This window comes from Pristiophorus japonicus, chromosome 6 (assembly GCF_044704955.1).
Source record: "Pristiophorus japonicus isolate sPriJap1 chromosome 6, sPriJap1.hap1, whole genome shotgun sequence".
NCBI classification, from domain to species: domain Eukaryota; kingdom Metazoa; phylum Chordata; class Chondrichthyes; family Pristiophoridae; genus Pristiophorus; species Pristiophorus japonicus.
In genome coordinates this window covers 219,956,290-219,970,647 of record NC_091982.1, presented here as the reverse complement: position 1 = coordinate 219,970,647, position 14,358 = coordinate 219,956,290, and the positions used below count along the sequence as shown (strand labels likewise).

Below are 14,358 nucleotides of genomic sequence, written 5' to 3'. Positions count from 1 at the left end.
GTATAGATGAGATTTGTTTTTAATTTTTTTGATCGCTTGTTTACCAATCTCCTCCTGTTGGCCCCAGGACTCTCTGGCTTTAGGAAAGAGCGATGACGAAGCCTTGAAGCAGTTTCGGCAAAAGTTTGACGAGGCCCTTCGTGAAAGCTGGACGACGAAAGTGAATTGGATGGCTCATATTGTGGCCAAAGAAAGCCGGTCCTAGCAATTTCAACAGTGCACTGAAATAACTACAGGGTGTTAAATGAGGGAGCAGCTGACTTCTGGACCAAATTGCAGGAGAATTCCCAGTTGTTGAACTCCATGCCTTCCAGCTTCCAGTGCGACTACAACGTTATCTAATATGATGTGTGTGTGTACATATATATATACATATATATATGTATGTGTGTGTATATATATATATATATATATATGCTGGATCTTGCTGACTTTGCACGCTGCGAGCTATTGGTTGCTTCATCTTCAGATTTTTAATGGCTTGGTACTAGTGGAATAGGTGTACATTTTTCCAGGAGTTGGGGCTGACTGATACCAAACATTGAAACTGCCAATACAAATTGATATTTGGTGTTGCTCATATTACTATCTATTTATATTAGATTCATTTTTAAGTTGAAATTTTTTTTTAAATTAGTACGGCTAGACTGAAAGATCATGGCAGGATCCAGCAAACAGGAATTGGTGATTGTCTTTCTTTTGAATTAAGTATTTATACAATTTTGAATTTGTTGCTGACACCAGTCCAAACCATATTACAAACACCAACCTCGATATCAGTCAATCCCTTCTTGGACACCGTAGCTGCTGTTTGACCGACACCATATTGCTGAAGACATTTCTTTTTAAATCCAAGGAGAAATTATTCTGTTTTCACTTAAAATCTTGAGGAATAGCTTGAACATTATATAGTTGGGTCTAGGAGTGGGGAAAAAACGATATTTTTTACCTAGCACACATCTATCGACCCATGACACTACTCATCATGAACCCATGTTATTTTATGGATGATTTATAAATAGCTGGTAAGTAAACCTAGAAATTGTCTTTCTGTTCAGCATCCATTCTGTTATGATCTTAGCACTGAATAAGGAGATGTTTAGCAGTAGCAGATTTGTCAATTTGCATTTTAATGTTATCAAGTCAACGAGTTTGCATTAATGATTTTACCACTTTTTCAGAGCAGTCTTAGATACAGAGTAGAGTTTGAGCTGCCCAGAGCTTTGTGGTGTGTTTCAGGTGGTGTTTGTACACAGGGCTAGCAAGGTAGGTTCAGTTCTGCACCATTAATTTAAGAGCCTATCTGGAATTAACCCAAAGGGCTTCAGCTGTTTTTTGCAGCACATGATATCCCAGGAATGGTAACACTGTGCTGGCTTTACCGTTTTCCAGTGATCATAGAATCATAGTATAATAGATACAATAAAGTGAGATCTTCTTTGAAGTCCCATTCTCAAGTGTATTGGACCATGTATCCATGCTGTCTGTTTAATGGAAGGCAACTAAAGCGTACTCAGAGGGGGAAGAATTGTAAGCATGATCTTTAAATGCAATTCTGATCTTGCAACAAATAGCATTTGGATTCCCCAGGTGATCATGTGTGTAATGTGAGCACAGAAATTTTCAGTTGATACTTTGCAATGGGATTCACTTTTTAACAGCTAAGTGTTATCAAGTTCACAGGTGAAAGTCTTGAGGAATGCACCTCAGTTGCCTGAATTGGAGTTACATCGTCAGTTCAGATGAGCACAGAAATGGGCTGATGTTTACAAAATGTAGAATGTTTGGCAAACATGTGTTTGAAGCACTTTGCAATTTTTTTTTAGATGATTTTTGAATCGTACCTACCAGTCTGGCCAGCAGTGATTCTGACCTGAACCTGCACTGGGAAAACCACCATTTCTATAATAATCCACCTGAGCTCAACTTTGGAGGCCTTCTGTAGTTCCATTTAGACATACTCAATGCACATTGAATCCAAATTAGCCACTGAGTTAAATTACATAAAGGAGATCATTTGATTCAATGCTTCTGACCCTCAGCAGCTGTTACTTATTTAGGATGCTGCCAGTCTCACCTTTTTGATTTAGTTAAGATGTAATATCGTAATCCTGCCCTGATTTGACTCAATCTCCAGTGCTGCTCATGGGAGGGGGAAAAAAATGCAACAAGATAAAAGTAGAGGCTGCAGTTTTGATGCTTCAATGGAATGGTACTGCATTTCCTCTTCCCCGGTGCTATGCAGACAGCCACTCTTAATTTGTGCAATATGAAAATGTTTGTAAAAAAGCCACAGATGCAGGCATTTAAAGCATTAATGAAAGCAATGTCCTCACTGCTGCTACCCTTTCAGGCAAAGGATCATAATGGCTTTAATTATATGGATATTAGATATGCTGATGCCTTTACTTGTGTTTTTTAAGCTAAAATATATTAAAGGTATTTTGGATTGAGATGGCTTTCTTACAAGCATTGGGCATGGCAGATTACCAAGATTCAGCTAGGTGGAACTCTTTAAGGTAAAATAGACATTCGGTGTGCACCTTTTTTGGAATATTATGGGAGTTCTCCAGCGTGTGCAGAAATCTCCAGTTGCGAACGAAACCATTTCAGCCTTTATGCCTCACATGAAAAAGGACTGGTAATATGAACAAGTCTGAAGTTTAACCTAACACTGTAAATTGAAGTTATTTTGATTTGCACAGTTTAACCTAAATGCATAGATATTAAAGTAATTATTAATACTTTAGTGCACTTTAGCAGATAGTTAATGTTTCTGGCCTCTGGATAGGAACATTGTGATACCTCTGATCTTAGCAAGGATACCTCTTTTGCACACCTGAGATTGAGGTGAACATATACCAGCTCAAATTCTGAAGTCATTACTATTTACCTTCTTTAACTGGTTAGATTGGACGTCCATCAATTATTCACAGTAATACTGGAATTTCTCAATAGCTATCGACTTAATGATTTATTTCTTGGGAGAACTGGATTCAACAATAAGGAAACCTAATGCTAAAGCTCTGGTTTACTTTATCTTTGTATATTGTGAAATATGTGCCCGTTTCCAGTCAGTTAACCAATCGGAAATTGTATACATAGGCATATTTTATACAGGCCTGTGAAAAGCTACAGTAAACTTTCAAAAGTAAATAAACACAACTGATTGAAAAAGCATTATGGAAAGTCAAATGGGTATACTATTGATATTGGCCAGAGCTTGTGGAGCGTGAATGGGAGGTAGAGAGGAAGAGGAGGAGGAACCAATTGTGTTCAAATGTTCCATTGATGAAGATGTACTCTGTGTGCTCAGCCCACTCTGTGCTAAGCCTTAAAGTGATTGCAAAGTATTATTTATTTGTTTTAAATACATTTTCAATGTTCTCCTTTTTATTGTCTTCCCATCTCTACGTCTCCCCTGGGATGTTCTGAGCTGCGGACTGCTCCGTGGCTGCAGTCGATGCTGCTTTATATTGGTCCAAGCTGTATGCTTGGCAGGGCAAGAGTACATCTCCTTGTCGGTCTTTTTCTCCCTCGCAGATGGGGTGCTTTGCAACCAGAAGGGGAATGCTCCCTGCCTTGTGATGGACTGAGAACCGTCAAAACTTGTCTGCCAGCAAGAGTCATGGTTGAATGCCAGTTGAGGTTAGGATTGGGATTTGAGCCAGTAACCCTATTATTGGTATTCCAATGCTCTAGTACCAGTGCTACTGTTCTACCCTTTGTATATTGTTTATAATAGTTGAATGCTTGTTGCTACTACTGAGTTGTGTAGATTTGTACAAAATTATAGGATTAAAAAAATATTTTGTTCATCGTAAGGGCGTGGGCATCACCCCTACAATATTCCAACAACTATTATACAGGCAATGGATTTAGTTCATTCCCATCTTTGTAATAATGAAATATGTACGATAAATGAGTGGAATGCATACAGGAAACTGTGCCTTTAAAGATTTGCCACAGATTTTGAATGTACTGATGTTAAAGGCAATGTTTCAGAATGTTTTTTTCTGGTATATTCGACCAAATGTGACATTTCAGATGGAAAAATGCAAAGACACACTTATTAAATGGCTGTCAAATGTATATTTTGCTTTTAAATAAACTGTTTTTATAAAACTGTTGTCACTACTTGGTTTCTGTTATAAACAAGGCTTGCATCCAATTGCTATGCTGCAGTGAGAAGTACTTCTCTTCCTCTTTGGTACATGCTTGTCAGGGAGATGCGTTGGTTCAAAACTGAGCAACTGCTGCTGTAGCCTAGTGGCTGAAGGTAATTCAGACCACAGCTATTCTTTATTGTTGTTGAGAAATCTGGGTGTTGGCTCATAGTGTAGGACAATGCCAAGGTTGAAAAGAGTGGGAAAAGGGGTAAGGTTAATCAAATAATGATGCCAAGCTTGTCGGGCTGTTGCTTATGGCCTTATGGTCTGAACTCGAAAATACCATGGTCAGGATGGTTACTTTTAGAAAGGGAGCTCTAACTGTTGTCAAGTGGACTTTTCCAGTTTTCACTTGAATAATTTGTAGAATTCAGATTATGTTACATATATATATAAATATATATATATATATATACATACACTGATGACCAATAAATGATTTAACCGAATTACAGAAGACAATTATCTTTCATTTAACACTTTTTATTAGCTGACACAAACCAAATACAAAAATTGTATTGATGTAGCAGCATTAACATAATAAACTTTTCAAGGTACTTTGAGGAAAAAAATTAAAAGTTAGAGAAAGGGATAAAAACATAAGAAATAGAAACAGGAGTAGGCCATACGCTCCTTAAGCCAGCTCTGCCATTCATGGCTGATATGATCATGGACTCAGTTCCACTTCCCCACCCGCTCCCCATAACCCCTTCCCCTTATCGTTTAAGAAACGGTCTATTTCTGTCTTAAATGTATTCAATGTCCCAGCATCCACAGCTCTCTGAGGCAGCAAATTCCACAGATTTACAACCCTCTGGGAGAAGAAATTTCTCCTCATCTCTGTTTTAAATGGGCGGCCCCTTATTCTAGATCGTGCCCTCTAGTTCTAGTCTTCCCCATCAGTGGAAACATCCTCTCTGCCTCCACCTTGTCACGCCCCCTCATAATCTTATACGTTTCGATAAGATCACCTCTCATTCTTCTGAATTCCAATGAGTAGAGACCAAACCTACTCAACCTTTCCTCATAAGTCAACTCCCTCATCCCCAGAATCAACCTAGTGAACCTTCTCTGAACTGCCTCCAAGGCAAGTATGTCCTTTCATAAATATGGAAACCAAAACTGCATGCAGCATTCCAGGTGTGGCCTCACCAATACGTTATATAGCTATAGCAAGACTTCCCAGCTTTTATACTCCATCCCCTTTGCAATAAAGGCCAAGATTCCATTGGATTTCCTGATCACTTGTTGTACCTGTATACTATCCTTTTGCATATCATGCACACGTACCCCCAGGTCCCACTGTACTGCAGATCTTTGCAATCTTTCTCCATTTAAATCATAACTTGCTCTTTGATTTTTTTTCTGCCAAAGTGCATGACCTCACACTTTCCGACATTATACTCCATCTGCCAAATTTTTATAGATTTTTTTGTGTCCTCACACATTGCTTTTTCTCCTATCTTTGTATCGTCAGCAAACTTGACTATGTTACACTCAGTCCCCCCCCTTCCAAGTCATTAATATAGATTGTAAATAGTTGCGGTCCCAGCACTGATCCCTGCGGCACCCCACTAGTTACTGGTTGCCAACCAGAAAATGAACCATTATCCCGACTCTCTGTTCTCTGTTAGTTAGCCAATCCTCTATCGATGCTAATGTATTACCCCCAACCCTGTGAACTTTTATCTTCTGCAGTAACCTTTTATGGGGCACCTTGTCAAATGCCTTCTGGAAGTCCAAATACACCACATCCACTGGTTCCCCTTTATCCGCTCTGTTCGTTACATCCTCAAAGAATTCCAGCAAATTTGTCAAATATGACTTCCCCTTCATAAAGCCATGCTGACTGCCTGACCGAATTTTGCTTTTCCAAATGACCTCAAATACACCACATCCACTGGTTCCCCTTTATCCGCTCTGTTCGTTACATCCTCAAAGAATTCCAGCAAATTTGTCAAATATGACTTCCCCTTCATAAAGCCATGCTGACTGCCTGACCGAATTTTGCTTTTCCAAATGACCTGCTACTGCTTCTTTAATAATGGACTCCAACATTTTCCCAACCATATATGTTAGGCTAACTGGTCTATAGTTTCCTGCTTTCAAAGGCAAGGACTGGGGGGAGGGTGCTCAGGAAGCATTTGAAGTGGAAGAGCATAGTAGCCAGAAAGAGGACCAAAATGGCTGAAAGCTCGGGTGAAAGGAGGGGGAATTGCATAGGAGGCCAGAGTTGGAAGAGTGCATGGTGCATTCTGGCAGGTAGGAAGAGACCAGACCACGGAGGGATCAAAAATAAGGATGGAGCTTTTGAATTCAATATAGTGGGGAATGGAAAATTATATTAGAGTTCAATGAGGAAATGGGTGATTGGAGTGAGACTTCATGTGATACAGACAATCAAGTTTTGAACAAGTGGGAACTTATATAGGTTTGAACTCTGGGAGCCACTGAACTTGAGAACTTAATTCTGGAGGGGATGAAAGCATGGGCAATAGTTTGACTGGCAGTCTTAAGGTAAGAGTAATGGTAGGATAATTGAAGGATGTGGGATTTGCTTAAGGTCAAATAGCACAGCAAGGTTGTACACTGCGTTGTTCAGTCTCAGCAAGCAACCAGAGGTTTGGAACTGCGGTATAGAGTTTTGGCAATAGCTGAATAGATTGCCTTCTGTCTTACCAATATGTAGCTGGAGAAATTGATGGTTCATCCACAACGTGCAGTGGTGGTCTTGGAAGTCCAGGCTGGCGAGGTAGAGCTGGGTGTCACAAAATACCTTAGTCAAGGTAATTAACAATATCCTTTGTTGTCTTATCAGTGGTGTTTGACGCAGTTGAGTACTGCATCCTCCGCCACCATCTCTTTGCTGCACTATCGCCACTTGATTCTGTTATATATGCAGACTATAGATATTCTCTCTGTGTAGTCACTGTATAGTTGCATAAGATGGAGACTTGTTTACCTGATGTACTATCAATAAGGTTTACACTGTATACATGCTGGCACCACTAGAGGGTGCAACTGGTGGAGACCAGGGTTTCCTGCCCTGGTGGCAGGGGCTGTATAAAAGGGGAGCCACCATGCGGCTGCCTCACTCTGGAGTTACGAATAAAGGACCAAGGTCACTACAGATTGAGTACAACATATTGCCTCGTGGAGTCATAAGTACATTACAGACAAAATAGATTCAACTCTTACCTGTTCATTATAGGAAGCTGACCCTGTGCCTACAGATAATTTTTGTTGAAGAGTCACATGTTAACAAACAATAGGAAGGTTCAGTGATTAAGTCTGGACTGCCTCTGAGCTGCAGGCCAGGAGAAGCCAATATGACCAGAGAACCACTGCCTACAATACAATACAGGAGTGGAATTAAACTATAGAACCAGTGGGAACCTGTTCAACCTTTGTCGCCTCCAGGCTACATCCAAGATCGTCCCATCCCGTCATCGAACTACAATACGTGGACATAGAAACATAGACAATAGGTGCAGGAGTAGGCCATTCGGCCCTTCTAGCCTGCACCGCCATTCAATGAGTTCATGGCTGAACATGAAACTTCAGTACCCCATTCCTGCTTTCTCACCATACCCCTTGATTCCCCTAGTAGTAAGGACTTCATCTAACTCCTTTTTGAATATATTTAGTGAATTGGCCTCAACAACTTTCTGTGGTAGAGAATTCCACAGGTTCACCACTCTCTGGGTGAAGAAATTCCTCCTCATCTCGGTCCTAAATGGCTTCCCCCTTATCCTTAGACTGTGTCCCCTGGTTCTGGACTTCCCCAACATTGGGAACATTCTTCCTGCATCTAACCTGTCTAACCCCGTCAGAATTTTAAACGTTTCTATGAGGTCTCCTCTCATTCTTCTGAACTCCAGTGAATACAAGCCCAATTGATCCAGTCTTTCTTGATAGGTCAGTCCCGCCATCCCGGGAATCAGTCTGGTGAACCTTCGCTGCACTCCCTCAATAGCAAGAATGTCCTTCCTCAGGTTAGGAGACCAAAACTGTACACAATACTCCAGGTGTGGCCTCACCAAGGCCCTGTACAATTGTAGCAACACCTCCCTGCCCCTGTACTCAAATCCCCTTGCTATGAAGGCCAACATGCCATTTGCTTTCTTAACCGCCTACTGTACCTGCATGCCAGCCTTCAATGACTGATGTACCATGACACCCAGGTCTCTTTGCACCTCCCCTTTTCCTAATCTGTCACCATTCAGATAATCGTCTGTCTCTCTGTTTTTACCACTAAAGTGGATAACCTCACATTTATCCACATTATACTTCATCTGCCATGCATTTGCCCACTCACCTAACCTATCCAAGTCGCTCTACAGCCTCATAGCATCCTCCTCGCAGCTCACACTGCCATCCAACTTAGTGTCATCCGCAAATTTGGAGATACTACATTTAATCCCCTCGTCTAAATCATTAATGTACAGTGTAAACAGCTGGGGCCCCAGCACAGAACCTTGCGGTACCCCACTAGTCGCTGCCTGCCATTCTGAAAAGTCCCCATTTACTCCTACTCTTTGCTTCCTGTCTGACAACCAGTTCTCAATCCATGTCAGCACACTACCCCCAATCCCATGTGCTTTAACTTTGCACATTAATCTCTTGTGTGGGACCTTGTCGAAAGCCTTCTGAAAGTCCAAATATACCACATCAACTGGTTCTCCCTTGTCCACTCTACTGGAAACATCCTCAAAAAATTCCAGAAGATTTGTCAAGCATGATTTCCCTTTCACAAATCCATGCTGACTTGGACCTATCATATCACCTCTTTCCAAATGCACTGCTATGACATCCTTAATAATTGATTGCATAATTTTACCCACTACCGATGTCAGGCTGACCGGTCTATAATTCCCTGTTTTCTCTCTCCCTCCTTTTTTAAAAAGTGGAGTTACATTGGCTACCCTCCACTCCATAGGAACTGATCCAGAATCAATGGAATGTTGGAAAATGACTGTCAATGCATCCACTATTTCCAAGGCCACCTCCTTAAGTACTCTGGGATGCAGTCCATCAGGCCCTGGGGATTTATCGGCCTTCAATCCCATCAATTTCCCCAACACAATTTCCCGACTAATAAGGATTTCCCTCAGTTCCTCCTCCTTACTAGACCCTCCGACCCCTTTTATATCCGGAAGGTTGTTTGTGTCCTCCTCAGTGAATACTGAACCAAAGTACTTGTTCAATTGGTCCGCCATTTCTTTGTTCCCCGTTATGACTTCCCCTGATTCTGACTGCAGGGGACCTACGTTTGTCTTTACTAACCTTTTTCTCTTTACATATCTATAGAAACTTTTGCAATCCGTCTTAATGTTCCCTGCAAGCTTCTTCTCGTACTCCATTTTCCCTGCCCTAATCAAACCCTTTGTCCTCCTCTGCTGAGTTCTAAATTACTCCCAGTCCCCGGGTTCGATGCTATTTCTGGCCAATTTGTATGCCACTTCCTTGGCTTTAATGCTATCCCTGATTTCCCTTGATAGCCACGGTTGAGCCACCTTCCCTTTTTTATTTTTTACGCCAGACAGGAATGTACAATTATTGTAGTTCATCCATGCGGTCTCTAAATGTCTGCCATTGCCCATCCACAGTCAACCCCTTCAGTATCATTCGCCAATCTATCCTAGCCAATTCACGCCTCATACCTTCAAAGTTACCCTTCTTTAAGTTCTGGACCATGGTCTCTGAATTAACTGTTTCATTCTCCATCCTAATGCAGAATTCCACCATATTATGGTCACTCTTCCCCAAGGGGCCTCGCACAACGAGATTGCTAATTAATCCTCTCTCATTACATAACACCCAGTCTAAGATGGCCTCCCCCCTAGTTGGTTCCTCGACATATTGGTCTAAAAAACCATCCCTTATGCACTCCAGGAAATCCTCCTCCACCGTATTGCTTCCAGTTTGGTTAGCCCAATCTATGTGCATATTAAAGTCACCCATTATAACTGCTGCACCTTTATTGCACGCACCCCTAATTTCATGTTTGATGCCCTCCCCAACATCACGACTACTGTTTGGAGGTCTGTACACAACTCCCACTAACGTTTTTTGCCCTTTGGTATTCTGCAGCTCTACCCATATAGATTCCACATCATCCAAGCTAATGTCCTTCCGAACTATTGCCTTAATTTGCTCCTTAACCAGCAATGCTACCCCACCTCCTTTTCCTTTTATTCTATCTTTCCTGAATGTTGAATACCCCTGGATGTTGAGTTCCCAGCCCTGATCATCCTGGAGCCACGTCTCCATAATCCCAATCACATCATATTTGTTAACATCTATTTGCACAGTTAATTCATCCACCTTATTGCGGATACTCCTTGGATTAAGACACAAAGCCTTCAGTCTTGTTTCTGCGCACATTCAGAGGCTGAACTCCAAGCCATCGTCAACAGCACATGATATTGGGGGTAATGTATTGGCGTGGATAGAGAACTGGTTGGCAGACAGGATGCAAAGCGTAGGAATAAACTGGTCCTTTTCAGAATGGCAGGCAGTGATTAGTGGGGTACCGCAAGGTTCAGTGCTGGGACCCCAGCTATTTACAATATACATTAATAATTTAGATGAAGGAATTGAATGTAATATCTCCAAGTTTGCAGATGACACGAAGCTGGGTGGCGGTGTGAGCTGTGAGGAGGATGCTAAGAGGCTACAGGGTGACTTGGACAGGTTAGGTGAGTGGGCAAATGCATGGCAGATGCAGTATAATGTGGATAAATGTGAAGTTATCCATTTTGGTGGCAAAAACAGGAAGGCAGAATATTATCTGAATGGTGACAGATTAGGAAAAGGGGAGGTGCAACGAGACCTGGGTGTCATGGTATATCAGTCATTGAAAGTTGGCATGCAGGTACAGCAGGCGATGAAGAAGGCAAATGGCATGTTGGCCTTCATAGCGAGAAGATTTGATTATAGGAGCAGGGAGGTCTTACTGCAATTGTACAGGGTCTTGGTGAGGCCACACCTTGAATATTGTGTACAGTTTTGGTCATCTCATCTGAGGAAGGACATTCTTTGCTATTGAGGGAGTGCAGCAAAGGTTCACCAGACTGATTCCCGGGATGGCAGGACTGACATATGAAGAAAGATTGGATTGATTAGGCTTATATTCACTGGAATTTAGAAGAATGAGAGGGGATCTCATAGAAACATATAAAATTCTGACGGGATTGGACAGGTTAGATGCAGGAAGAATGTTCCTGATGTTGGGGAAGTCCAGAACCAGGAGTCACAGTCTAAGGATAAGGGGTAAGCCATTTAGGACTAAGATGAGGAGAAACTTCTTCACTCAGAGAATTGTGAATCTATGGAATTCTCTACCACAGAAAGTTGTTGAGGCCAGTTCATTAGATATATTCAAAAGGGACTTAGATGTGGCCCTAATGGTTAAAGGGATCAAGGGATATGGAGAGAAAGCAGGAATGGGGTACTGAAGTGCATGATCAGCCATGATCATATTGAATGGTGGTGAAGGGTCGAATGGCCTACTCCTGCACCTATTTTCTACGTTTCTATGTTTCTTCACCGAGGCGTACGAAAGCAGAGGCCTTACGCTAAATACCCGTAAGACAAAGGTCCTCCACCAACCTGACCCCGCCACACAGCACTGCCCCCTGATCATCAAAATTCATGGCGTGGCCTTGGACAACATGGATCAATTTCCACATCTCGGGAGCCTACTATCAGTAAGGATAGTCATCGACAACGAGGTCCAACACAGCCTCCAGTGTGCCAGCGTAGCCTTCGGTCACCTGAGGAAGAGAGTGTTCGAAGACCATGACCTGGCACCAAGCTTATGGTCTACAGGGCTGTAGTGATACTCGCCCTCCTATATAGCTCAGAGATGTGGACCATATACAGTAGACCCCTCAAGTCGCTGGAGAAATACCACCAACACTGACTCCGCAAGATCCTGCAAATCCCCAGGAGGATAAACGCACCAACATCAAATGTTCTTGATCAGGCCAACATTCCCAGCATCGAAGCACTGACCACACTCGACCAACTCTGTTGGGCGGGCCACATTGTCCACATGCTCGACACAAGACTCCCAAAGCAAGCGCTGTACTCTGAACTCCTGTACGATCCTGAGGTGGGCAGAGGAAATGTTTCAAGGACTCAAAGCCTCCTTGATAAAGTGCAACATCCCCACCGACACCTGGGGATTCCTGGCCAAAGACCAACCTAAGTGGAGGAAGAGCGTCCGGGAGGGCACTGAGCACCTAGAGTCTCATTGCCGAGAGCATGCAGAAAACAAGCGCAGACAGCAGAAGGAGCGTGTGGCAAACCAGACTCCACACCCTTTCATTCAACGACTGTCTGTCCCACCTGTGACAGAGACTGTAATTCCTATGTTGGACTGTGCAGTCACCTGAGAACTCACTTTGAGAGTGGAAGCAATTTTGAGGGACTGCCTACTATGATGAGGAGGAGTTGAATCAAGTGGCGAGAGTGCCACAAAGGAAGAGACGGTGGTGGAGCATGCAGTACTCAACTGTGTCAAACACCTTTGATAGTCAAGGTAATTAACAATATTTTTTGTTGTCCTAAGGCAATCTCAAACTGAAGGGATTTAGGGTCCATTTTGGCCATGACTTGCATCAATATTTTTGGAGTAAGTTATTTTTTTCTGGCCTAATTTTTTAAAATGCCATTTCCCCCCAAAATTTTGCTCCAGAGTAAGTCAGTTACGTACAATTTTTTTTTAGTTCAGTTTTTTTTTTCCAAAAGGGGTCGTTCCCAGACACTTACACCAGTTTTGGCCATTTATGCCACTTTGGCCAGCTAAAACTTACTCCAAATCGACTTAGGTCAGCGTATGTGGCCAACTCTGAAAAACATTGCGAGCAGTTAAGAATTCGGCGCAGGTTGATACATTTAAAGCACCAACATTTACAAAGCACTAAACAAAGCACAAAAATAAGCATTCAATAACAAATAAAAAATATAAGGAAACTGAGGACCTGCACCAAGACTTACAAAGCACTATACAAACCACAAAAAGCAATAAGCAATCAATCAATAACAAATAAAAAATAGAAGTCCTACCTTTATGCCAGAATCAAGTTTTTTTTTAAGTTCCCCCCACCCCCCCCCCATCAAAACACTCTTTCTCCGCCGCCCCTCCCCCCAAAACTCTCCTCCTCCCCCCCCACCCAATCAAAACTCTCAAGCACAACCATCAATAAATTAAAAATAAAACTGAAGTCCTACCTCGGCCCGGGAAGTCAGCAGGCCGGCCAGCCGGTGCGGGCGGCTACTCAGCTGGGCTAGGTGTGACGAAGATTGGGGTGTCCCTTCGGCCGAGGATAGGGGCTGTGAGCATCGGGGTCCTGCTCACAGCCTGCAGGACACGCTGGGAGGGCAGGAGCATGCGCGCAGCTGCCGGCAGTGCTTTCTGCGCTGGGCTGTTGCTCCGCCCCCCCACTTCACTAGCTACGCCATGCTGGGACACCGGAGACTCGGCAGAGTGGGCAGGATGGGGCCCCTTTTTTTCGGCGCCATTTCCAGCGCGCAAAGTTGCCACATTTAAGGTAAGTGCGCCGATAAAAGGGGTTGGGGAAAATTGGGCCCATAAACACAACGGTGTAGGAGGGAAGCACATGACTATTTTCATCTGGTTTTCTTTAAGGGCACACATAAATTAACAACGGCTTATACATATTCTGTTAGCACAGCCACGTGTCCCAAAACTGAACTAAGTTTCTTGGTTATTAACCAAAATTTGCCTTAATTTATATATTAAATACTGAAGATTTTAAAAATGATTAGGAAAAGTTAAAAAGTGCTTGGAAAATTTATAAAAAATATATATTAATTCAGTGAGCTCTACTTCTCTTTTTAAATGCCCCTTATCTGCAACAATACAGGGGACCCAATTTAGTGGATATTGAAAACTGACAGTAATCAAAAATACACAAATCCTGTTCCAATATGTGCTTCAAATTAATTTCTGTTTCAAACCTTTTTTTAAATACATTCTAGCAGACAGGATTTCCACCTTATACCATGGACCAAAAGTCCCAAATGCACAAAACCTCTGGCAGATAATAGTGCAGATTAAATCAAATGGATGATAATCAAGGTACCAAACTTTTTTAATATTACAAGTAAAATGAAGTAAAAATAGAAAGAACTTGCATTTCACAACCTCAGGGCATCC

General features: G+C 42.3%; 1 protein-coding gene across 1 annotated transcript in view; it reads left to right on the top strand.

Annotated features, from left to right (window-relative positions):
• pik3cb (phosphatidylinositol-4,5-bisphosphate 3-kinase, catalytic subunit beta) overlaps positions 1-4,106 on the top strand; it is a 203,438-nt gene extending 199,332 nt beyond the window's left edge. Inside the window, exon 23 of the mRNA XM_070883608.1 lies at positions 68-4,106. Coding sequence (XP_070739709.1) covers positions 68-205 — 138 coding nt within the window. The 3' untranslated portion in view covers positions 206-4,106. The remainder of the gene's footprint in view (positions 1-67) is intronic.
• Positions 4,107-14,358: the final 10,252 nt, after the last annotated feature.